General features: G+C 50.4%; 1 protein-coding gene across 1 annotated transcript; it reads left to right on the plus strand.

The window, feature by feature from the left end:
• On the plus strand, positions 1–25,973 carry jag1b (jagged canonical Notch ligand 1b). Its single transcript, XM_015943994.3, has 26 exons — positions 1–283; positions 375–680; positions 5,262–5,313; positions 8,269–8,526; positions 8,850–8,910; positions 12,798–12,928; positions 13,013–13,132; positions 15,125–15,238; positions 15,307–15,420; positions 15,502–15,615; positions 16,348–16,394; positions 16,605–16,778; positions 16,931–17,081; positions 17,667–17,831; positions 17,912–18,025; positions 18,120–18,233; positions 18,385–18,498; positions 18,773–18,889; positions 19,377–19,404; positions 19,641–19,726; positions 20,141–20,254; positions 20,325–20,434; positions 21,081–21,320; positions 21,759–21,890; positions 22,006–22,147; positions 25,397–25,973. The coding sequence occupies exons 1-26, from the start codon at positions 224–226 to the stop codon at positions 25,870–25,872; spliced, it is 3,654 nt and encodes a 1,217-aa protein (XP_015799480.3). The 5' UTR covers positions 1–223; the 3' UTR covers positions 25,873–25,973.
• Positions 25,974–26,555: the final 582 nt, after the last annotated feature.

Consider the following 26,555-nt stretch of genomic DNA (forward strand, 5'->3'; position numbering starts at 1 on the left):
GTCCGTCAGTCGCTGGCTCGGCCGCCTCATGGCTGCTGTTTAAACTTTCTCCAGCAACAAGTGGAGCCGAAGAAGAGCAGACGCTCGGGAGCTCTCCTATGACCCGCGATTCAAAGCGCCGCTTCCCGCTCGTGCATGTTGTTTAAGTCAGAGGAGAGCTGTGGTGCCGAGTCTCGGCCGGACTTCTACTAACAAGCGAGTGGCGAACCAGCAGTCCGGAGGCATGATTTTGAGACGGAGCGCGGTCGCGGCTGCGTTTTTACTCCTCTGCTGTCTCGTGAAGGTATGTGAGGGGGTCACGCGGTTCAGCCGCTCCGCTCACGTTAGCTTAAACAAGCTAACATTTGTTTGTTTTTATTCTGTCTGCCCAACAGGTGTCGGTGGGAACGGGACAGTTCGAGCTGCAAATCCTGTCGATGCACAATGTGAACGGGGAGCTGCTGAGCGGCGGGTGTTGCGACGGCACGCGGACAGCCGCGGATAGAAAGTGCACGCGGGACGAGTGCGATACGTTTTTTAAAGTCTGCCTGAAGGAATACCAGTCCAGGGTGTCCGCCGCGGGGCCCTGCAGCTTCGGAGTGGGATCTACGCCTGTCCTCGGAGGGAATACGTTTGCGTTCAGGAGTTCTGTCAGGAACGACAAGTCCAGGATAGTTTTGCCCTTCAGCTTCGCCTGGCCGGTGAGTGCGAGTGGAGCGGGCTCTGCAGAAATCTAACAAGTAGAGAAACGAGTCTGTTTGCAGGGCAGTTGTGTGCAATCACTGCCAGTCAACCCCCCCCCCCCCCCCCCCCCCCTCTGACAAAAGTGGACAGAAAGTGTTTTATTTTTTCGGGTGTGCTCATTATGTGAGCTAATTTCCCAGGTGCAAGTGTTTTCCTCCCATCGGGCCTTGAACTGCCCGTCTGTGTTCTTTTAGAATAATATTATGTGATTTAAAGCTAAAGTGGAAAAGTTTAAATTCCCATTTTTAGGATAAAAACCAGCTCCTCTTCCTCTGGTAAATAGATGTGGTTTGACAAGTGTTGGGTGTTTGTGTGAGGGGGGGTTTTGCCATGCTGGAGCTTGTCTCCATGAGGTGAATAAAGGACCGTGCACAGACGGACTGGCCCCACCAACTCCACCACTGTGTCCGATAGCTGAAAGGCACAGTCCGCTGGTATGTGTGTCCAGTTACATCAAGACTATTTTTACCTCCAATCTTGATCTAAGCTCTTGTTTTCTCAACTATTGTGCACAGCGGCGGTTCAAGTGAGGTGAAGATCTGGACAACCGTGTGTTGTTCTCCGATGACGCGGTTTGTTTGTTGTACCTGTGAGGTAGAACAGATCAAGTTTTCAGAGTTTTTTTATTTAATTTTTTTATGGGTGTGGGGGTTTCTCCATAAAATTCCAGTAAAAAGATATTCTCCCGTTCCCAGCGTGCAATTTGGTAATCTATTATTTTCACTTCACTTTCATTGGCTGCTTTCCATTTCTTTTCCATGGCAACATTACTGGCATGAACCCTTGCAGCCAGATGAGACTTGGTCCCATGTTGCGTTTGAAAACTGCTTATTCAGCTTCTCACTTTCTAACCTTGGTGTTCTCGAAGCAAGGATGTTCTTGTCCACGTTTGTGCAGAAGAGTTTCGAGCAAGGGGGGTCCACACTCGACCATCCTTCACTTCTCGTGCTTTACTTCAGTGCACATTAACAATCGTCAGGTTTGGTATGATATCACTCTTTGTCCTTTTCATCGGTTGATTGGCTGTTGTGGACAGATGGCAGTGTGGTGCAGTTGGGTTGTTGGGTACTAGGAGTTCACGAAGACCCCCCCCCCCCCCCCATCCCTCCTCTTCCCTTCATCCTCTCTCTTGTGAGCTGCATGAAGTTGGCCTCCTGTCCAGGCCGAGGGCTTTGTTTAAGTCACGCTCGGTTGGACCCCAGGCATCTCATCGCTTTAACCTTGCCACCCACTCACTGCTGAACTTAATGAGGCTGCACACATGTCCTTTAGATCAGGTAGGGCAGGAGCCAGGTGTCCAGCTGAACTGGATGTCGGCCGGACCTCTTTAACACAAGCAAACCAGGGTTTTGAGAGACTTGCATGGTTTCACAGTGTCTGCATTGGGGGGGCTTTTATTCCACAGAGGAGTGAGGGCCCAGTGGCCCTCGCGGTGTATCAACTGGGGACAATGGTGTGCCCTGGGTGACTACAGTGAGGATTATGGAGCATAATGGAGGTGGTGCAGCTGTAAAGCCAACGCAGGGCAAGCAACAGGAAGCAGTTGTCGTAGACTCAGCAATGATGGAAGTTCTCCTGCCTTTTTGACCGCCTCAGCAAATTTTCCCACCTGTAAAAGAAAACTTCTCTGCTCTCCAAATGAAGATCGAACAGCTTCACTTCATCATTTCCTCTCTCTGACTTTCATTTTTCTTTCTCACAGTCTTTCCTTTATCCAATTAAATCACGCAGTCCTTCCTTGAACACATGACGCCATAGCTCCCAGACTTTTGGGCGTGTTTTATAACCGCGTGATTGGTTTTTGTTGACAAGTCAGAGCAGTCTGAGAACACAAATCAGGTGTGTCAAAAAAAACAATAGTCAGCTCAGCCTTGGGGATAATCGCTACTGGTTGCTGTGGGAGTAATGATATGTTTTTTATGTACTCTGCTCTGATGTGGCAGTTAAATGCAGATTACTCAAGTGGAATAGGGACAGGAAATGTGTTTTCTCTGTACCTCGCCCTGTCGTTTCTCTTTTTAATGACGTACTTGTAGTGCTTAATTGGTGCGATGCTGCGTAATAGCTTCTGATGCTTCGCTGACTGTCGGGCTTGCTTTCGAGCTGCATGGCGTACAGTAGTTTGGGATAACTTTGTTGCTGACTAACTTTACCGCTTGTTTGGCTAAACTCCACAAACTTCCATCCTTTGTCTTGCTCGTGTTTTTATCTCTTTTGCCTTGGGAGAAACATGTTTGCGGTGTGTCTTGTTTTAGTGTCTTGTTTAGTTGTGTGTGTGTGTGTGTGTGCGTGCGTGCGTGCGTGCGTGCGTGCGTGCGTGTGTGTGTGTGTGTGTGTGTGTTTGAGAGAGAGAGAAGTTCAAAGAGAAGTGGTGAGTCAGCTGGGAGCCTGGGAAAAGTGAACCTGGCAGTGGCAAGATGGTCCCAAGCTGATAAGAGCCAAGGAGTTATGGAGTGTTAGTGAATGAAGGGACGGGTAATAGCTCACTCTCGCCATCTCCAAGCGGCTGTTCTGTCTTAAATGGAACATCCCAATATCGGTGATGCGACCTCTGAGAATTTAAAATATACACGTCTGAAGCTGGAATTATGAGCCTGAGCCATGCTGTGCTGCAAAAGCTCTCCATGTCGAGGCAAGCCCAAGTCACGCAAAAGACATGGGTGTGTTTCTGTCAATGTGCCTCCGAGGCATTAAGACCAAAGGCGCCTGCAAATTGCGGGATTAATTAATCGGGTCAATAAGCTTTTCGTCTTCCACTACTAATGGTGTGTGTGTGTGTGTGTGCGTGTGTGTGTGTGTGCGTGTGTGCGTGTGTGTGTGTGTGTGTGTGCGTGTGTGTGTGTGTGTGTGTGTGTGTGTGTGCGTGTGTGTGTGTGTGTGGCAGGTGAACGAGGTTTGTTGATACTTTCACTTGGCAGGGATCCATGGCTGCTCACAGTGTAACTGACAGTTAAGTGTTTCTGCAAAGAAAGGAACAAACTGAATGTACTGATCATTCCAATCTCTGGAAGTAAACTCACCTGAAAGGTGGGAAACGCATTTCTCCACTTGGTGTGCTTGTTTACCATCACAGAGATGAGCAGATTTACAGATGAAAGGCCTCGTGTTGCTTTTGAGTTCCTCTTCTCAGGATGAGGTCACGTCCCTCTGCACGGTTGTCACACGCATGAGTTGTTTTGTTGGTCTTTAGCTTGGAGGTTCCTGAAATCACGCAGTGAAATCAGCTGTGACGATGCATTCGAGTGCTGCTCTTTAGGCTGGAAATTTAAACCTCTAATATCAAGCAAGCTTTGGGACACCAAAGCAATGACCTGATGGGACTTGACGCTTGAAGAGAAGCCAGAGAGTGCATCGGGGTGATGATTGGGTATCTCATTACCGATGACTTAATTTGAAGTCAGTGTTGCAGCCGGTGATGAATCGTGGATAAAAGTGCAGCGTCTGCGAGTGGAAGCTGCATTTTTAGGTAATTGATGGCTTGATTGCTGGGACCTGACTGGCAGGGGATCAGACAAATGTCTTCTGGTATAATGGAAAGTTGAATGCCTGAGAAAACAAGGTGAAGCTGTAAAGAAACCCAAAATAAAAAGTTTCGGGAGTGAGTCATACCCCCGTAATTGCTTTTGCTTGGAGTGAGAGCAGGGGTTTTCCTTCCAGCAGGTTTGTTTACCATGAAGTCATCACAGCAAAGTGGCCCTGCAGAGTTTCTGAAATGTCTCCGAGCAGCACGGCTACAAGCTGAAATTACTGAGACCTCGTTTTGTTTTCTAGAAAAACTCTTTGTGGACTTGCAGTTGCACTCACGTCGCCCGTGCTCCGCGCTTTGCCGGTAGGGCCGAGCGTGTAAGTGGATACCGGTGTGATCACCGCCGACCCTGAACGAGACGAAGCGTTTTTGGGAGCGCTGAACTCTAGACGAGCCAGTCGCGGTGCAGCACTCAGTCCATCACATGCTCTTTTTAGTCTTTTTGTCGCGCCTCGAGCACTTCCTCCTAGACTTCCTTTAGGATTTGTAGCACTCTGCCAGACGCTTTGAAATCAGCATAAAATTAAAATGTTGTAAAACTCTGTTCCTTTGGCTCTGCAGGGTTTCCTTCAGACGGTTTTTAGTCTTTTGAGTGAAATCCAGCTGGAGCGCTGCTCTGCAGAAACCTCAAGTTTAACCTTTAGTTAATCAGATCAACTGAACTCTCAGTAGTTCTCAGAACTGTTGTAAAATGTCAGCGAGGAGACGGGTAATCTGGTGGAAAACGGGTCGTTGTACCTTTGGAGACTTGAAGAGAATAAGTTGGTTCCTGTAACTTAATACCTGGCTGACTTATGACTGATGATAATTATCCAGTCTTCTATACTTTGTGATTTGAAGCGTGCGAACCTCTCACAAGGAAACGTTCCTGCGTATTCATTTCAAATCTGTTGGTGATTCGTGTGAAAGCGGTAAAAACGGTATTTCTGTTCATCTCTGATGTGTTTTCTCTCAACGCACCGACGCAGACATGACAGACTAACGCTGCTTGTGTGTCTCTCTTCCTCCTCAGAGGTCCTACACTTTGATAGTGGAGGCCTGGGACTTCAACAATGAAACGAGTGGTGAGTATTTGTGTCCGGTCGTCCTCTTTTTACTGTCTCTGGTGTTTCCTCCAAGCAGCGCCAGGGAGACGTTACGCTGAAGGTCAGGAAGGGAAGTTTATTCTTCCTGAACCCCTGTCTTCCGCCTTTGAGGTCCATTTTGTGTGTGTGTGTGTGTGTGTGTGTGTGTGTGTGTGTGTTGCTATTTAAAGCTTGCTGACAAGCTGCTGTCAAAGTGCAGAGCTCTTTTTTTTTGGAAGCCATGGAATGCTGTGAAGAGTTACTGCCTGCACCAGCCTTTAAAAAAATGTTTTTATTTAGTGGATGACTGATGGCAGGTGGGGGTCAGGGGTCACACCGCCTCACTGCCTCTGGGGCGTGCAACCTAGAATCCACCCTGGTGCCAGCCTGCGGTCTCCTGACAGGGGGTGGAGGCCTTCTGACCTGTTCTTGTAGATGAAAGTTCCTCCTGGCTCAGGTGAATTTGGAGAACGCGGCCGACTACTGAAAGACGCAGTAGGTTTTTTTGTCTCTTTCTCACAAATGTGGGAAGAACTCTGCGGTAACGCGATGCTGAATCTGAGATCTGGCCGCTGCTGGGATTTCTGCTGGTTGGTGGTCAGGCTGGAGACAGTGTGGTGATCCCAGATGAGGGCAGGGCCTCGTCCAACGCTGGCTCGAGCCCTACGAGGTTTCGGTCTTTTCTGATATATTTGCCGCTCCTCAGAGAACGATTAAGGCACGGGTGTGAAAAGCCTCCTGAATGTACGTTCTGTGTTGCTTAAACCTCTGAGTGCCCCGTCGGGTTAGCTCACGGCGCTGGTAGCCTTCAGCTAAGTGAGCTCTGAACAAAATCTAAACTTTAGTCATTAATAAATTCTCTCTTTACTGAGTTTTACTAAATAAGTTGAGCAGTAAATAAAAGGACTTTAAACTGACTCCTAATAAAGCGTGTATTTATACTGAGTCTATTCCTCTTTACTCTAGTAGATAATGGCTTTTGCAGCTAACGCGATTATTAAACTAAACAAATACGATTAAGGTGGAGGAAGTTAAAGGTCTCTAGTCTGCTCCTGGTGCTCTTATTTAAGGTGGTAGTTTGTTCAGGCGTGAGTGTGTGTGTGTGTGTGGGGGGGGGGGGGGCATTTCAGGATTATAAGTTTTACTCATTAATATTCATGATATTTGGACATCTCTCCGCTGATTGGCTAACAGCAACGCGACTCTTCCGCTGCCTCGGTTCGTTTGTTTCTTGGGTGAAAATGCAACACAACCTCGAACACGTTGCCATATTGTGGAGTTGCTAATGCTAATGGTTAGCTTCTACGAGCCAAGTTGCACTCTGCTCTCCTGGCCGCTAAACAAAAATGGCAAACACAAGCCAAAGTGGGCGGAGCCTTGAATGCTAATTCCTCCTGTGACGTAGAAGAAGCGGGCATTTCCTGGGCTGTTTGTTTTCCCGTCTTTTTCCTTTCCGCGGCTGATGCAGGAAGAACATTTTCATGTTCAGCGTGCTCGTGCAGCTAAGAGCGGCCGAGCTGGTTTAAAACAGGAACAAGTAGACTCGGTTTCTCAGGGAACGAGACCTTTAAACAAAACACGGGGACATTATACAACATTTAGCTTCAACTGGTTCTATAACACAATAGTATTTTGTTAACGTTATATTTTAATACCATCTCATTAAGTGTTTTAAAAAGGCTTCGCAGCTTTTACAGAAGCTACTTGAGCATTCAACAGATTTCTAAACCAAACAAATCAAAGTGCATTTGCTAAAATAAGCACCTTCCCTCTCATCTACGAGTTTTAGCTAAGATGTGTCATGTAAGAGTTTCTGTTTGAGAGTGGAGCTGGGTTTCTGGCGTGTCTGACGTCCGTTTAGCTCCAGGTCAGGCAGCAGGTCGCAGGGCTCTGCTACTCCTCGCACCGCAGGCCAGCAGTCGGTAGAGAAATGCCACACGGCCCGGCTCTGGATTCCAGAGTGCTGCGAAATGTTACCGGGCACTGCGATTTCAGAGCTCCGCCACAGCCCGCTCCCCACCGCCATCCTCACACACACCAGTAAATAAATAACAGGCCCCCCTACACACACACACACACACACCGCTCTCTGCGTTGCGTCACATCAAACAAGCAGAGCGACTCGCCACGCGGTCAGCGACCCCTGCCCGTGCGAGTGGCAGGGAATAATGACTGGCATATTTTTCATTCTCTCCCAGGTGAGAGATTTAGACGTCAGGTAGCGAGTGCTGCATGTGGGGGTGAACGAGCGGTGCTAAAGTGCCGCGCTTGTAAGTTGACGGCTCCGTGTTGGGAGATGGGGCCCGAGCATGTTTGCTCAGTTGGAGTGTTTACTCTTGGCTGCAGACTTTAGCCACTTTGAGCTGTAACCTCTCAGACCTGCAGAGAGACGCACCTGAGGCGTGTAAATGCTTTCTTTGCTGCTGCCAGCTACAAACTTGCATACAAAGAAGGCCGAAAGAAGTCCCAGTGGCTCCCTGGCAGGCCTCCCGGCAGCGACTGAGGCATCAGTGTCCTCACACTGTAATTAATGGTGGCTGCGGTTCTGTCCTCGCCTGAGCAGATGCAGCGAGCAGCATCACAGACCGGCATTATCCTCAGGCTGTAAAGCGAAGGCTCAGAAACCAAGCAGGCAGAGCTGGACGGGGAGCGTGAGAAAAAAAGCAGTTAAAGTGCTCATTAAAGGCATCCTTTTCCCTTTTCTGCATTTCCACCTTCTACTTCTTACCCGTTCGAGCTCACATACTTGATTTAATTACATATAATCTGCTATCTCAGAGATCTTCTGCAATTTGTGTTGGATTATTTTCATTCTGAGGTTTCCAATTTATGGTGGAAAGCACTGCAACACCCATGACGCTGCACGCCGCTGTTCACCCAAACCTTAGAAGACTTGTGTTATCAGAGGGGTTGGGGAAAAAACAAACAATTTAACGCTTTTGTGTCCGGTTTCAGGTGCAGATGGGAGGTTGATAGAGAAAGCCTCTCATTCTGGCATGATCAACCCAAGCCCGCACTGGCAGAAGCTGACTCACAACGGCCCGGTCGCCCAGTTCGAGTACCAGATCCGGGTCAGCTGCGACGAGCACTACTACGGCTTTGGTTGCAACAAGTTCTGCCGACCCCGGGATGAGTTCTTTGGGCATTACACGTGCGACTACAACGGAAACAAAACCTGCCTGGAAGGCTGGTCTGGGTCCGACTGCAACACAGGTGAGTTGCGCTGACGCAGCTGGAGCAAGTCTGCCAGCCAGACTGTAATCTGTGAGTCATGCTGATGCACCGTCTGTGGGATGTTTCTGGGCTTTCGCCGTAACTTCTCTCACTTTTTAGTTTTCTCCTAACCTTTTAGGAAAAGGAAAGATGTTTTAAACCCGATAGACTTTTGTAGATGGTAGCTTTTGATTAAAATTGCTTTATTTTTGGATTCTTCTCAGCAGCTGTGCTTATTCATACAGACATGGATCAATTATATAATATAATTTACCATATGCAAATGAAATCCTGTCATAGTAAAATTGCTCTTCTTCTTCTAGCGATTTGTCGACAAGGCTGCAGCGCAGAACACGGGTCGTGCAAGGAACCGGGTGGATGCAAGTAAGTGTCTGTAGCTCCGTGTGATGCTGAGATCTGTAAAAGCTCCATCTCTCCTCGCAGTGGGTTTTCAGTCACAGCTGGAAAAGACGCGACTCTGGGACTGGGGGGCTGTTGCCCCCCTCTGGAGGTGCTTGGGTTGCCTCAGGGGGTGGACTACTGGCGGTTGTGAGTGGGGCCCCTTGAAGGTCTTGGCAGTGGCCATGGGTCACTGCGCGGCAGCTGCATTGCCCCTGGGCGGGTCTGGGTGGGGGCCTGGGGGCTCGGGTGGCCGGCCCCGTGGGGGGATCTGGGCGGGGCCTTGGGGGTCGGGTCCTGACGTATGCTGCCGGGGAGAAGGCAGGCACAGGCAGCAGTGCCTGGCCCGGGTTCGGGGGCCTCGGGTAGACCTTGGCTCCTCTGCTGTCCCATCACAGGGGAGGGGGAGGACCCAACCTTACCTGGATGTCCTATGTCTTATATATTCTGGAAGTTGTGCAAATGCAGGGATGGGCATAGATATTCTGCTGGGGTGGGGCTGGGTTGGTGCCCTCGGGCTCCGTGAGGCTCTGTGATGCTGCTGCTTTGGGCCCTGGCAGGATGGGCTGGGGTCTCCATGCCCTGGGTGGCAGTTTGACAACAGAGGTGCCTATTGGGGCCAGTGGGGGAGCTGGCTCCCTGGAGGGTTAAGCCCAACCAGCCATTCCTCCCCATCCCCACACATTTCGCTCCTCCTGCTCCCTCACATCATCACACAAACATACACATAGGACCTTGGGGGGTGGACAAGTCAGAGAGTGCGGGTATGGACCCCATTTCCGCATTCTTGTGGCAACCTGCCCCCCAATTTTATTTGCACCTTAAACACTTCCACCAACGACATTCCATGCAAACACACACTTAGGGCCTTGGGAGTGAGCACATTCAACGGCATTTGGCAGGGGGATATCTCAGCCTCCTCCCGGGGGCCGGTGCCCACTTCCAATTTTAAACCGCACTTAGACACCGAGGGCTGTGGGTGCAAGTGGGGTGGTGTGGTGGCGTCAGCTGGCATAGGCCAGACAATGCCCGCACTGCCCGCTCACCACAGCCATGGAATACACCTCATCACCACACAACACCATATTGGAGCAGGCGGAGGGAGACTAGGGGTCTTGGCCACCTCTGTTGTTGCTTGGCTTCCTGGGGCTGGAAGCTAGGAGGGAGATCTGGCCGTCTGGTTGGGGTCTGGGGTGGTGGGTTGCTGTGCTCAGCGTTGGGCGGGGGAGCCTGCTCATCAGCACCCCAGCAGAAAGGGTCAAACTCTGGTAACCAGTGATGGTTGTACCCCATAAGCAGCAGTACCGGGACCAGAGTGAATAGGGTGTGTATGGGGAGCATGAGTGGGTGTCCGGCGTGCATTTTTGTAAGTCTTGGGTTGTATGTGTATGTGTGAGCATGAGGGAGAGAGTGTGTGACTGTGTTTGTGTATGACTGTATATGTCAGGTGGGACCTTTGACTCCTCCCCTCTCCTGGGACTTCTTTTGATGATATAGATCTTCGTCTCCCCTCCCCCTGCCACACCTGGTGTGAGGGGTTGTGCCTTGGTCTGCCTGGGTCATGGCTCCCGGGTCAGGGGGTTTAAAATTTTGGCATCTGGCTGACCAATCCCGGTGGCTGCCTGGTGGGGTCTGGGTCCCTGGGCTCTGCTGGGTCCCCAGCAGGGATGGTCGCCTCTGGGTCCCGGGCTCGGCCGGCTAGGGGGTGGGAGGCGGCGGGCGGGCCTGTGGGCTTGCCACTGATATCTCCCGGGACTCTGCCGGCTGCTGGTTGTGGCCTACCGGGGCGACCCTCTGTGCCTCTCGAGGGGGGCGGGGGCTTTTCTGGTTGCAGTCTCCTTGGGGTTCCTGTGCTCTGGGGCAGCTCCTGGATCTCTGGGACTTGGAGCTCCCCCCGTCTCCTACACATCTTTGGGGGGCGGATCTGTGGTCCCTCACACTCTCTATTGGACGCTCCTATAGAGAACCCTTACATAAGCAAGCGCGTGTACACACACAGGTGCTCACATGGTGCTCTCATAAGTATGGACTTGGGCACGTTCAACACATGTCTCAAGGCTGTGGTTGGCACTTAATGCACTGTGATTTATTATCGTGTGATTGTTCAGTTAAACAATGTTGATTATATATTCCTCCATCAAGTTGACGCAGTGATAGCTTGCTCCTGTTGTATTGTTGTTGTGTCCCATTGTTTTTGTTGTTTTTTCGTCTTTCTGCAGGTCTAGAAGCAGATTCTTGTTTATTTTTGTGGGACCCCCCCCCCCCCCCCATCTTTTGTCTTTTCCTTTCTCTTTCACCTCTGTTTCCGTGTCTGGTCGGAATTACAAGCATTCAACAACAATAACAATAAAGTTTTAAATATCAGGCGTGACATTAAAAGCAAACGCTTTGATGCTCCACCTGAGAGTAAATCTGTAAGGCTTGTTACCAGCATTCAGACATCAATTCTGTTTGCTTCACAGCCAGACAGGACACGGTAAAAAAAATAAATAAAAAAGGAAAAGACGCAACTCCACCGCTGCGATCCGATGCCCTAAAATGGAGCCAGCCCTTTCAGTAGAACGGCATGTAACATTGGGATGAGCCTTTAAAGTGTGTCGTTTGTGTTGCTAATGGCTTCCTAATGCTGTTTATGCACTCGGCCAGAGGAAACGGCCAGGCGCAGATGGATATCTGCGTTTGGGCAGTAACACTTGTGTCTCCTCCTGGAGGAGGAGGCAAACCGCTGCTCGGTCCAACTCTTCCCACAGTCCTGGGCTTTGGTTGCTTTCTTATTTGTCTGATTTGGCCGTAAATCAAGCGCAGGGATGATCGTGTTTGTTCTGTTTTGAACAGCAGCTTTGTTGTTTTTCCCCAAGCTTTTGACTTAATCACATTTCTTGTAAGAGCTTGTGTGGCCACTGGCAGAAGAGGAGGGTGAATCGCTGTAGTCTCCTGACAGGTGTGGCTATATTTGAAGCCCTGAGTCTGCTATTGTAGTCGGTGAGCCGTTTCCCACCGCAGCAGTGCAAAGCAGCCTCTGGCTCCAGGCAAGGGCAGCCGCCGTCGTCTTTGATGCTGCTGCTTCAGTGTGTTTTCCCATCTCGTCTTTATTATGACAAGAATTAATATCTGTGATTTGTCAGTGAAATAACCTCCCTCTTCTTTCGTCAAAGCGTGTTTATTTTTACTGTCTGCTTGTTCCTCAAGGCTAAGCGGAGCTCTCTAGAGGGACACGCCGTTTCCTGTCGCTCAGCTGCAACGCCACCTCGACTCAGCCGAGCTGGGTTGTTGTTGTTGTTGAGCAGAATTATCAGTGTGATTCTGGACCTCTGAGGGGTCAGCGAGCTGTGTTTTCTCCTCCTCTGCTGTACGAGCCTGACTACTGAGTCATGGGAACCAGGACGAGCAGCAGGGAAACAGCTGAGAGGAGGGCTGAGCAGTCCTCACTGCCAAGCCGCAGGCATAGCGTTGTTAAAGGGAACGTCTGGTCGCATGCTAACCGTTAGCCACACTGAAGGTCCCACTGGAACTGTAATTCACTGGTTTTTCCTGGTTTCTGTTTGGTGAAAAGCTGGATTCTCCCGTTTCCTTGGGTTGGAGCGTTATTAAACAAGCTGCTGCTTAAAACTCATTTGTGGTCTTTAAAGTTTCAGTCTAGTCGTGCGTTAGCGAGAACACAGCCTCTTTTGTTTTGTTTTTTTGTTCCGCAGCTCAGGGCGGCGCTTGTTTGCTTTATTATTCCCAGATTATTTCTTAAGAAGGAATCTGAACTGAGATTAAGATATTAAGATGTTGAGACTCCGCGGGGATTAATCAGGCTTTTGTGCGATTGTGGATTTCATGTGAATGTTTGGGCTTTGCCGTTTAACAGTGGACTTTCTGTGTGACAGCTGTCTATACGGCTGGCAGGGTCAGTACTGCGACAAGTGCATCCCTCACCCCGGCTGCGTCCACGGCACCTGCGTCGAGCCGTGGCAGTGCCTGTGTGAAACCAACTGGGGCGGCCATCTTTGTGATAAAGGTTCATTTTTCTTCTTCCGTTTCATCTTTTCTCACGCAGAGTTTCCCATACTTATGTGCTTTTGTTTTGTTTTATCCCCCATAGATCTGAACTACTGTGGCACTCACCAGCCATGCTTGAATGGAGGGACGTGCATCAACACAGGGCCTGACAAGTATCAGTGTACCTGTGCTGAGGGTTATTCAGGAGCCACCTGTGAGAGAGGTGAGCGTGACGGCCGGCAGCAGCACAAACTAGAGCTGGACCCGTGTGGGTTTGTCTGTCAATACCGTAGAGGTCAGCCGATGGAGGATATGTGCTGCCGATTGATTGATTTGATTATTTTGGCCGATACTTTGACGTTTTCTGCCTTATTTGCCTGTTTAAGTGTACAACTTTACACAGTATTAAGGATACAATAACGTTTTTCATGCCTCTTAACAATGTTTTAAGGTAGTACACATATAAATACTTAATGGAGATTTAAAACAAAACAAAGGAGGAATAAAGTGGTTCTCTGGCGTTCGTCTAAACGGCTCCATCTCACCGACGGTTGCCGGTCTCACTGAACCGCGGCACTTCCCTGGGTTCATTCGTTACGCGCTTTTGCATCAAGCAACAGAAAACCTCTGGTGTGAAAGATTCACCTCTCGGTAATATCAGAGGAGAAACGGCCGGCTGCTACCACTTCAGCTTTAGGGAAAACTACCAGAGTCCCAAAAAGAAAAGCACCATTTGAGGTCACGGACAACGGAAGGCTATTGGACCTAGAAAACTGGTGTTGAGCGCGCTCTCGATTCCTCTGCCGATGCAGGTTTTGGGAGGGATGAGCTAGCTTGTTTTGCAGATCTGCTAACTCCGCTTTAAAATAAAAAAGTAACCAAAGTTCATTTTTAAAGAATCAAGAAACTTAAATCATATTTTGGAGCATTTATGAAGCTAATGTTGTTCAGGGCTGCCCACAGACGGCCTGACAACATCGGTATCTGCCTCCACCCATCCCTAATAGAAACACCTACGCTGACTCAGCACAATCTGTCCAACTCTAACATTCAGGTGCGTCCACCACGGCGAGGACACGCCTGCCGTGGCCTTTAGGGGCGCTCCCTTTTATACTCTCTGTAGAAACTGAACGGAAGAGAACGTTGTGCTGTTTGGACGTGACATCATACTGCCCAGACGTAAAAAGCTTACACAGCGTAGAGCGGTCATCAGTTGGTGCCACGTTCTGATAGGTTTTTATCGTGTTTTATAGAATCATAGTTTCACTGTTTGAGTTTCTGGTTTTCTTGTTTTACTTTACGAATGATGCGCCAGAGCTCCGATAGTGTCGTCCTTTCTCACGCGGTCCCTGCAGCAGGTTCTCTGTGGCGCTTTCAGCTTGCATCCCCGCGTGCCCCCCGGAGCCACCTCTACAGTTCCAGTCGTTTTCATACGAGCTAAAGTTTTCTCGTCTCGACGTTTTCTAGTTGAAGACAAAACTCCGACTCTCCAGATGAGGCTTGGCCTCCTGTGCGCCGCTACAATTAGCAGGAAGCTTCTGGGCTCACCGAGCTCACAGACAGAGGTCAGAGGTGCCTCCAGTTTGTAATCGGAGGAGGTGGTAACTCGCAATAATCTGTTTCCACTTCGGGGTAAGTGGGCCCCCCCTCACAGGTAATCCAGCGGTTTGATCTCCAGAGGCGGCTCGTCCTCTCAGACGGGTAGCGTTCAGCTGCTGTGAACACTTACCACGGAGATGATGGGTTTCCTCCTCATTAAATCCGAGCCCCGAGAGGCGCTGACAGCTTAACTGCAGGGATGTCAGAAGACCGTGCCCCTTTTGTAGCAGAAAGTCTGTCCACCAGAGGAGACGTCTGGGGGGCCTCAAGGTGCAGTCCAGCCCCCACCCCCACCGGCATACCACAACTGTCCACAGATCACCCTAACCACCTGATTATGCTTTGAGTGAATCATTCACTTCTGATCCATTTGGGACGCGCTCGTCCACAAAACTCCCGTCCCGCCGCTCGCTCATCATGTGCCGCCTCTCGGAGGGAAGTCACGGTGCGTTACACAGGTCAGCGTAGCATGAAAGATGATTTCCTGGTGGCGTGCTCTGTTGAGGCGGGTAATGAGAGAGGGAGATAGTGGGGGTGGGGTGTGAGGACAGGAGTCAAACTCTTGATGGTAACGAATTGGAAAAGAAATGTTGAAACATCCGTCTTTCTTTTTCAGCCGAGCACGCGTGTCTGTCCAGCCCGTGCTCTAACGGAGGGAGCTGCTCAGAAACCAGCCAGGGCTACGAGTGTCGGTGTGCGCCCGGCTGGAGCGGCCCCTCCTGCACCATCAGTAAGAGTCAAACACAGTCTGACATTTAAACGAAAGCGTGAACCCTTTCTGACATCATTGTTGCTCAGATGTAGACGACTGCTCTCCGAACCCCTGCAATCACGGCGGCACCTGCCAGGACTTGGTCAATGGCTACAAGTGTCACTGTCCTCCTCAGTGGATGGGGAAGACGTGTCTAATAGGTACCGAGTCTCGTCCCACAGCTTCACGACTGTCAGCTGCCTGTGTGGACATCACTAACCCCTTCTGTCTCTTTCTTCTAGATGCCAACGAATGCGACAGCAAGCCTTGCGTCAACGCCAACTCATGCCGAAACCTGATTGGTGGATACTTTTGCGAGTGCCTCCCTGGTTGGAAGGGGCAGAACTGTGAGATCAGTGAGTTGAAAGCTGCAGCTGTGGAGCAGGACACATGTCCAACGCTCGTTCCATTCAGTCAGTCCCTGCTGGATTACAGCTGCAACGCCGAGGCGTGACGCTGCAAACCACGTCTGCCGGTGCAGCCTTTTCCTGGAGCGCAAATTCATCTGCTGCATGATTATAAGACCTGTGTGTGTGTGTGTGTGTGCGTGTGTGTGTGCGTGTGTGTGCGTGTGTGTGTGTGTGTGTGTGTGCGCGTGCACTTGTCTTTATGGGTTTGTGTGGACCAACCCCTGACAGGAGACCAACATTGTGTGGACATTTACCCGGTCCACACAACCAAAATCCTAGAGGAAGCTTCCTTTGTCCCACCTAGAGTTAAACATAATTTTTGCACCATTCTGGCTATAGTGGAAGTCAGGGTCCATACAAACAACTCAGAAAACGTAGTCCACACAAACCCATAAAAACACGCGTGTGTGTGCGTGCGTGTGTGTGTGTGTAAAGCTGTGGTGATTAGGGGTGGCTCAAAACAATCCTGCCTCTAGTTTCACTTGGCAGTCGACCGGATTGCTCAACGCTCTGTTCTGCAGCCGTGTCATCCAGCTCTCGCGCTGCACTCTCCTGCTCCCCACTTTGTTTTTAAAGGCCCCGAGCACGGGCCGCTTAGAGCGCAGACTTGTTTTCAAACACGAGCTCTTTAGTCGAGCCCTTCGGTTTTAACCCCGCTGATTTGCTTTTCCCGTGCAGATATAAACGACTGCAAGGACCAGTGCCAGAACGGAGGGACTTGTAAGGTACGACGGGTCGTCCGGCCCTATCGGGCATGGCTGCTTTGTGTGTTTGTCGGAGCTGGAGACGTTTACGGTGGTTTAGATAAACCGCTGCCGTAACAGGTTGAATCCGACCTAAGTGAAGTTTTGTCGTCCGTTTACTTGTTTGACAGTTATTTTGCTAACTCCACCCATTTAAAGCCGCTAATCCCAGTCTCTCTCTCTCTCTCTCAGGACTTGGTAGACGGTTACCGGTGCTCGTGCCCCCCGGGGTTCACTGGCGAGCACTGCGAGCGAGACATGGATGAGTGTGCGAGCTCGCCGTGCCTAAACGGCGGCCGGTGTCAGGACGAAGTGAACGGCTTCCAGTGTCTGTGTCTCACTGGCTTCTCTGGAAATCTGTGTCAGGTGAGACTCCTACGCCTGGTAGCTGGAGCTAGCCCTAGCTGCTGCAGCCCTGACTCAGAGGACATGTCCTATGTCTCTGCCTTGTCCCCATCGCTGGGCCTGTGTGGAGGACACTGTGGTGTCACCGTCACCTATCTCCTTTCCTCCCCCAGCTGGATATCGACTACTGCTCACCCGACCCGTGTCATAATGGCGCACCCTGCTTCAATCTGGCCACAGACTACTACTGCGTGTGTACCGAGGACTACGAAGGCAAGAACTGCTCCCACCTGAAGGACCACTGTCGCACCACCACCTGTAAAGGTAAACCTCTCCCACGGAAGACGCCTGAAAGCCGGTAGCTTAGCGCCGCCGAACAGCGCGTTCTCCCATGAGGGTAACACTTTAGTTTCATGTGATGAAGTTTCTTGGCCAAGGTGAGCAGGTTTGATGACACCCCCCCCCCACTCCCAGATCCCCTAAGCACAGAGCTTTTCCTTTTAGAAACCTGGCGGACGCTCAGCGGCGCCGTGTGTGTTCTGGGTAGCGGCTCGGTGGGCTGCCTCCTGCTCCGTCTGTGCGTCGGTTAATTGAGTGAGCGGACCAACCGCGGAGCCAGATAGCAGACAGCGAGATCGCCTCGGCTCTTGGCAAGAACAAGCGGTTCCAGGGAAGCAAATTCACCGGGTTTGCCTAACTCGATCAGACGGGGGGGAAGGAGGGGATTTCAGCACATTCTGAAACAGATCACTGGGAATTGCTTATGAAAGCACAACAGCTCATCTCCGTAGCAGCCACCCCCCACTGAGAGTTTATGTCTGGAAAAGGCTGCTCTCTCGCCTCTTCCTCACTGAGACTAATGGTGTTGAATAAATCAGAGTTTAATAACCGTTTCTCCTCATCCTGCAGTGATTGACAGCTGCACGGTCGCCGTGGCGTCCAACAGCACCCCGGGAGGAGAGCGCTACATTTCGTCAAGTGTGTGCGGACCTCACGGGCACTGTCGGAGCCAGGCCGGGGGCCAGTTCAGCTGCGAGTGCAAGGAGGGCTTCAGAGGAACCTACTGCCACGAGAGTAAGAAGCTGGCCTGCCGCGTGTCCGTCCGACCCCGCAACGGCGGTTCCTTCATCTGTGACCTCTTGATAACATTTCAGACATCAACGATTGCGAGAGCAACCCGTGCCGCAACGGGGGCACCTGCATCGATAAAGTCAGCGTGTACCAGTGCATCTGCAGCGACGGCTGGGAAGGCGACAACTGCGAGATCAGTGAGTAGCGCTGCCTCCCTCTTCTCCCCAAAACGCAGCCAGGCATCCCTCAGTCTGATCACGCGTCTGATCCTCCGCTCCGGTCTGTTTGCAGACATCGACGACTGCAGCACCAACCCCTGTCACAACGGAGGGACGTGTCGAGACCTGGTGTCTGATTTCTTCTGCGAGTGCAAAAACGGCTGGAAGGGGAAAACCTGCCACTCACGTAAGAGCCGCCGCCGCCGCCTTCTTTTAGAAGCTATTTTTTCCTCCACACCCACGTAGTCTGTCCATACAGGCTCATGGTATGCGCTCATGGCTGCATTTAATTATCCATCACCTTTAAAATCCTGCAATTTGTCAACGCTCCCCTCCAGGTGAGAGTCAATGCGATGAAGCCACGTGCAACAATGGAGGCACCTGCCACGACGAGGGCGACACCTTCCAGTGCAAGTGCTCCCCGGGGTGGGAGGGGACGACGTGCAACATAGGTGAGTCCCGATGGTTCGGGTTTTTCTGCTTACTCACACGACCAAAGCTGGTATCTGTCAGATCTGCAGGATCCACAAAATCATTTATTTTTTTCATGCTGGCGCCCTCGTTACCTGCTGCCTGCTTGTGTTTCTGCATCTGCAGATGTCTGACAGATACACGCTTAAAATCCCATTACAGCAACATCAAAATAGGAAAGGCTGAACAAAAAGGAGGCCGTGCTCACCTCGAGCGTCGGATTCTCACTTTTTATTTTATTTTTAACTTTTGCAGCCAAAAACTCGAGTTGTCTCCCCAACCCGTGTGAGAACGGTGGCACCTGCGTGGTGAAGGGAGACTCCTTCACCTGCGTCTGCAAGGAAGGCTGGGAGGGTCCCACGTGCACTCAGAGTAAGTCATCCAGATGAGATTATTATTAAATGTGTGGTCATCAGCGCAGCTCTATTGTCTCACTGTCAGCCATGAGGAGAAAGCGAAGGAGGAGAGAGGAGAGGGCTGAGGAAAGTGGAGACAGATGTCCCCCCCCCCCTTGTCGTAACATTCCTGTCCAAACGGTGACATGTCTGCTCGTTCTGCAGCCCTCCACTATTTCCCCGACTTTCCTGGGCTCCGTGCCCTGAAAGCATGTTCTCCAAAACACAAATTCCTCCCGCTGCTAACTTCATGTGGGGGGTGGGGGGTGTATGGTGGCGTTGGGAGGGGTGGACTCACTCTTAAGGGTGAGACTTGACTCTACTGGTAATTAGACGGTGCAGAGTCCGGGCCTTGCACACGCAGGCTCAGGCGTGCTCTCTCGTGCTCCGAACACTCCCCCATGAGGGAGGAGGGGAACTCTTCTGTTTCTCACTCCCTTTTTCTTTCTGTCTTCCTTGTTCAGATACCAACGACTGCAGTCCCCACCCTTGGTAAGTGGAAGCCAAACATTTCCTGTAGACGTAAACGAGCTGCACCTCCTCACCTGCATGCCTCCTCTCTGCGATCCGAGCAAACGCCCTGCCCTCCCCTTCATTCCTGGGGGTGCAGTCGGCTGTTTCCTGCTTCACACGCCCAGAGCACCCCCTAAACTCTGAAAATGGCTGAAATCCTTCCACTGAAAACAGAACATCCAGGTTTTTATCATCGTTTGTTTATTTTCTTACAGCTACAACAGTGGGACCTGCGTCGACGGGGACAACTGGTACCGCTGCGAGTGCGCCCCAGGATTCGCCGGGCCAGACTGTCGGATCAGTGAGTGTCCCTCCCTCCTTGCCCAGTTTGGGCCCGTCAGTTAGAACCGGGCCTGGGTTGGGCTTGGGGCCAGGCAGAGCCACGCTGGTGTCCCTGGGGTGAACCAGCGTGGCGAGCCAGCAGCTACTCGGCCCCGCTCCCTGACACTGATTACAGATAGTTTTCCCTCTCGAAGGCTTTCAGATGGCCACGCTCGTTCCCACTGCAAACCCTTTGTTCTGCTAAGTCTGCTCCTCTAGCTCCCGCGTACCTGCTAATGACGTCCAGGACAAACATTTAAAAGCGTCTTTGCTTGTTTTCACAAATGAAGCTGCAGAATTAGATTTGTGTGCTGATTTACTTATCCCGATATTTGAATGGTGTCTTTATTTCATAAGCAAACATGATTATTTTTTCCTCTCCTTCCTGTAACAGACATCAACGAGTGTCAGTCATCTCCGTGCGCGTCCGGCTCCACCTGCGTGGACGAGATCGACGGATACCGCTGCCTGTGTCCACCAGACCGGATGGGATCCCGCTGCCAAGAAGGTCAGTCTCCCGGAAAAGGCCTTTTAAGACTCATTTTCAGGCGTATTTAATTGGGCGTTTTCCATCGCAGAGACGAGGAAACATTGCTCCTTTAACGGACTCGCGGCCCTCGATGGCGCCACCTGGGAGGAGGACTGCAACACTTGTAACTGCTCCAATGGGAAAGTCGTGTGCACAAAGGTATGCAGCAGCACTAAACGCGCCGCTCAGCTGCGATGCCTCGTTTACCGATGGGAGAACATGCGTGCAGAATCTCCCGCCGAGTGTTGTCTGTGACTCGAAGTGAGCTGGCGGGTGTGACTCGTTTCTCCAGTCGTGGGCTGGGAGGGCCGCGCTGGGCCACAACAACACCGTGTTGCAGGGTGGAGCTGCTCTGGGAGTGTCGGGTTCTGTGTAGGGATGACACGGTTGGCTTTGGAACACAACACAATGGCAGCATTATAAATCTGTGTCTGGAGCCAAACCCGGAAACTCCCACCGTCGAACCGGGTCAACTGAAGATGTGTGATTTATCGGAGTTGCTTCAGGTGATGTTATCGTGCTCGTCTCACCACCGCTCGCACAATAGAGCCTCACTGATACGGCTTAGGAGGTGAAAATGATCTGGAGCCATTCAGTAGACTCCAGGCTCCATTTTTTACCACCTGGTCCGTGTACTTTTCCCTCTCACAGGTGCATGTGTTACTTTTTTTTTTTTTTTTTTTAAATCACTTTTTCCACTTTATTGGACAGCAAAAATATTGTTTTAACATGTTTATAGAGAAACTTTAATTAGCTTTGAGGTTATGAACAATATGCATGAACTACTGGCTTTTGTCCCCTTCAGGTGTGGTGTGGACCCCGGTCGTGTAAACTTGGCGCCAAAGGCCGAGGCGGGTGCCCGCCGGGCCAGAGCTGCATCCCTCTGAGGGAGGGCCACTGCTTTGTGAAGCCGTGCGTGGAGCTGGGGGAGTGCTGGCGCTCCAACCCTCCCCAGCCTCCCATCAAATGCCATCCCAGCTCCTCTTACCAGGACAACAGCTGCGCCAACATCACCTTCACCCTAAACAAGGAGATCATGTCTCCAGTGAGTAACCGAGGCACCAGAGCGGAGGAAAAGATTGAATTAGCAGGCTTTAGGGTCTTTTTTTTAAACTCGTAAATAAATGGGGCAGTAACTTGTGAGAGATCAGGTTCTGGGGAGAGCTTACACCTCCCTCTGGATGATTAAAGGAAAAAAGTCCATGTTTGTTGGATGTAATCCTGTAAGCTACTGTCTAAATCCCTCAAGCTTTGACATTTCTGCTGTTTCTGACTTTTAAATCCAAGTGGTTTTGGGATGATGCTGATTCTAGCTCAGCAGGATCACTAGTGACGTGTTACTGCACAAGCCTGACGACAAGCAAATGAACCAAACTTTAGTTCATCCGGATGTGATGTCAGACGAGCGGTCCGGTCCGCCTTCCAGTCCCGACCGCCCCGCTTCCATATGCGCTAACGCTAGCCGCCTCGTCTCCCTTTGCAGGGTTTGACCGTGGAGGGAGTGTGTAAGCAGCTGAGGCTCTTGCACGTAGTCAAGAACTTTTCCTTGGAGCATTCTGTGTCTATAACCTGTGACCCGTCGTTCTCGGCCAGCAACGAGATCCACGTCTGCATTGTGAGTACCTCCTCCCGTTCCCGGTCGGCCATGTGCTTCTATTTGATTCCTAGCCTGTGGTGTACGTTAGACTCTGTGGAGTAAAGGGTTTCTAAACGTCTTCCCTTCTGTCTAGTCTACTGACGATCATCGTTTGGACCACAGTCCCATCAAGAAGATCACAGACCAAATAATGGACTTGGTTAGCAAACGCAGCGGGAACAACACCATCCTCTCTGCCATCACCAAAGTCCGCGTGCCGAGCCCCAGCAAGACCGGTATGAACCAAGTCACTCTTCTTTCACACACTCGGCTGATAATTGTACTGCGACTGGCACGACTCCATGTGTCCACCGTCCGTCAGCAGCGACGGCGTCTCCTTCCTGTTCGTCGCTCAAGATTCAGTTTAATCTAGTGAAAACTCACTAAATGAACGACGTTCAGAGAAATCTACTTCCAAGCGTTGGCGTTCCCTGTCCACTTCCTGTACTCACCGCCTGCTCGGACCCCCAGGCTTCCATAGCAACTTTTCTCTGCTTTAGTAAAAACTCGTTGCTTATTTTGTTGACCGCTAAACTGCTCTGGACGTTCATTTGTCCTTGGATGTTTTAGGTTTTACTAAATCAGAAAGCTTTGTGCTGAAGGTGCCGGTCACGGTAGACGGCTGCTCATACCGATCCAGGTTCGGTTGGAAGTTTCTTCCTGTTTACGGGGAGTTTTCCTCTCCACTGTCACTACATGCTGGTTTAGAATGGAGAGTGCTGTAAAGTTAAAGGTGGTTTTCCAGGAGCAACTCGGACCGATTCGGCTCGGTTCGGTATTTTCCCTCTACTTTCTCCCCTATTTTTTAGTCCCCGCTCCGTTGAGGTACCTGGCAAGGCTGAGTCGGGGAAGCATCGGGGTTCTGGCCGCTGATTGGCTAGAAGACGGAATCACTGGTTGCTCCGGAGTTTGTTGCTTTCTGTTTCACTGCCTGCAGCCATTTCCTGGTTCAGTCTGACAAAAAGAGAAAACTGAGCAAAATGTTCAGCAGGACCAACATTTTCCAGCCAAGTTGTGTTTCTGTGGAGCGTACAGGTTACCTTACACCGCTCACGGATCACCTCGTGCTGTTTTTCACAAGTAAAAATCGCCCACTTTCCGTCATGACGCTGGCATGGGAACAAAGCTGCACTCCGATGGGCTGATTCAAACCGTGCTCCACACAGCTGCTTCAGGCTGGAAAACCACCTTTACTGGCACAATTCAGTGACTCGACGCAATCTGCCGGATTTCAACTTGCAAAAGTTAACTACCGTATTTTCACGACCATAGGGCGCACCGGGTTATAGGGCGCAGCTTCAGTTACAGGTGTCTTTTTGGTATTTAACACATACAAAAGGCGCACTGGGTTATAGGGCGGGGCACGGTAAAACGTCTGTGCGGGCTCGGGACTCGGAACATATCAGTGCAAACCAGACATTGTGAAAATTATAAACAGCCAAAAGCGTGCTTCACTTTACTGGTCTAGTCCTGCGTCAGACCTGGTTTAGAGTGCACGTGCACTTCCTCATTGCGTGCGCTGACGGCTCGTGCTCTTCTAATGGGCTCGACACACGGGAGGCAACTTCGCCTCTCCTCCATTCATTTTCAATGAGACATGCGCGACAAAGCGATAATCGCGGGTCTCTCTCCTACTAAAGCCGGCGTACACCGGGAGTGCTGCAGGAGGACACACGGGGATTTATGGGGGTTGGATGAGGAAACGAAATAAAGAAAGTAAATCTGTGTTTTGTGATCAGTTTAATTTGACATGAACACGACAAACACGCCTTCTTGACAATCTTTGTGAGTAAAAAAACGGTAGAAATAAAAACGAACAGCGTGTGTTATTAGGGAAAAGCGAGCGAGTGGCGTTGATGCAGGACGGCGCATGCGCCGTGAGCGGTTCTGGTACTTTTTGGGTCGCAGCGCCGCTTCAAGCGCTGATGCGCTGTGTTGAAGTTCAGAATGTGTTTACTGGTAGTTGGTGGATTTAACCACATGAACTTTCCACATGAACAAAATCATATGTGTGTTATTAAAAGGCCTGAGAAAATCGTGTGAATTGAATTGTTTTTTTAACCCTCTGGGGTCCACGGACGCGTATCCACGTCTTTAGATCAGGTCTGATTTGGGACGCTGTAGCAGCAAGACTCCGCCTCCCTGAGTTTCGGTTTCAATTCATCTTTAAAAAGGAGATTATAAACTACACCCCAGTTTTTAAATGTTGTTAATAGGCAACGTAAAAGCGGAGTTGTGGGCTGGACACACGGGAGGCGACAAATGTCCACGCCACGCCCCTTGTCTTCTACTACGTTCGCGTCTCACAACAACACAATAGGCGCACCGCACCATAGGGCGCGGTGTACATTTGAGAAAATGTAAGACTTTTAGGTGCGCCTTATGGTCGTGAAAATACGGTAGTCAGAGAACTGAACTCGGTTGGAGTGTTTGTGTAAAGCGCCTACAGTAGACGACTTGTGGTTGGGCGCTTTAACTGAATTGAAATTAAAGCTGAACGTGTGTTGCGCGATGTCCGAAGCGAAGTACGCAGCAATCAGCCGCCGCTAAAGTCGATGGACTCTGCTAAATTTACTTTTTGAGTTTTTTTCACATCCAGAAAAAGTCGGGTGCAGCAGTTCAGATCGAGCCAAAACAGGAAGTCTAACACAAAAGCAGCGTAAAACATCCAGCATCTTTCAAAATAAGACGTACCGTTTTCCAGGTGTTTAGTTAGTAAAGCGCTACGTCTTTACCCACGACGCCTCCGTAGCAGAGGTAAACGGAACAGAAAATAAACCAGATCTTTTTGGATACATGCTGCCATCTTTCTTCTCGCGTGTTATTGCGTGAACTGCTGGTCACACGTGATCTTGAAATTTTGCGGGACTGACTGCGTGGAACGCTTTTGCGTCTGAAGCACTCGCAGTGGGATGGGACGCGCTCAAGGGTAAAACGCGTCTGTTACGGTAGAAGACACGCATCTGGTGGAAGGTTTGGCAACGGGTCACACTCTTATCTTATCCTCCATACTCTTATTTTGGTAAGCTGTACTGCAGTATGTAAAAATATAGATGCAGCGAAATATCATATTTCATCTTATGATACTCAATCGATAGTAGTGTATCGATTTATTGTTTTAGATCATTTACATTCAAATATTTTCTCTGTGTGTGTGTGTGTGTGTGTGTGTGTGTGCGTGCGTGCGTGCGCGTGCGTGTGTGGTGCAATTTAAACTCCGACTGCAACATGGCAGCAGTTTTGATGGGACCACGAGATCTTGCGATGACGCTGGATGTGTTTTAGAAGCCCGAGTTTTCCAATTACAAATGGCAGATATCGTCTGGAGTATCGTAGCGTATCGCATCGTCTATCCTGTGTTGATTAAATATTTTGTTTCCGATAACGAAGCGGCTCTAACCAAAAGTCACTGAATCCTCAAAGAAATAATCAGCCCTTTTTAATTGTTGGCATTTCTCTGACATGTGACCGTATTCTCCCACCAGACTACCTAGTGCCCCTCCTCAGTTCAGTCTTCATCGTCACCTGGGCCCTCGTGCTGGTCTGCATCCTGCTGTGGTGCATGCGGCGGCGGCGGAAACAGAGCAACCACAACGGGACGTCGCCAAACGGCTCCGACGACGGCACGACCAACAACGTGCGCGAGCAGCTCAACCAGATCAAGAACCCCATCGAGAAGCACGTGGGCCTCACGGTGGCCATCAAAGACTACGAGAACAAGAACTCGATCATTGCCAAAATACGGACAAATCATTCCGAAGGGGATGAGGATGACAAGGAGAGGCACTTGCAGAAGGGCCGCTTTGCCAAACAGCCAGCATACACACTGGTGGAGAGGGACGAGAAGGTCCCCATCTCCACTTCTAACCCGACGTCCAAGCATCCTAACTGGACTAACAAACAGGACAACAGAGACTTGGAGACAGCAAACAGCATAAACAGGATGGACTATATTGTATAGCAGACAGCTGTGTTGCCGTGCAACCAAGCCTTATTCCTTCACACCCAGGTGGTGGGTGAAACCGGGGCGCTCCGGCACGTGTGGCCCGTGCACGCTCGTGCCAGATGTGCCCCCCCCCCCCCCCCCCCCCCCCCCCCACACACACACACACAGTATTTTCCGATGTTCTCCGTGTTAATTTAAGTTTTGACAAGCTGGCTTACACTGGCAGTGACGGTTGCTTTGGGTGGCTGGAAAACGAAACACAACAAGGCACTAGAAAACATTTCACAGTGGAACTACTTGCAAAAGTGTCCTCCTGTGCATTTCATTTCCTTTTCTGTTTTTTAAATTTGGACAAATGTTCGAGGCTTCTGGTGTAATTGTTGTAGAGTGACTAGAACTACCCGACGTGTTCAACACTAGAGCTGATTGTGGTTTTTTGTCTGCGTTCGATTCCTCCTAGTTCTGTTTTGAGAAAGTGCCTTTTCAGCTTTAGACTTCAGCTACTGTCGAATAAAGGAAAAAAATCCACTTTATTATTTATTTTTATTTCGTTGCGGGGGAGAAGAGAGGGTTTGATGTCAGCAGTTGCTACCAATATGAAGAATTTATGAATTTAGAACGTGTAGATATGTACATTTTTTATTAATCATTGTGTATATTTGATTTATTAACTTAATAATCAAGAGCCTTAAGATATC

This window comes from Nothobranchius furzeri, chromosome 12, assembly GCF_043380555.1.
Source record: "Nothobranchius furzeri strain GRZ-AD chromosome 12, NfurGRZ-RIMD1, whole genome shotgun sequence".
NCBI lineage: Eukaryota > Metazoa > Chordata > Actinopteri > Cyprinodontiformes > Nothobranchiidae > Nothobranchius > Nothobranchius furzeri.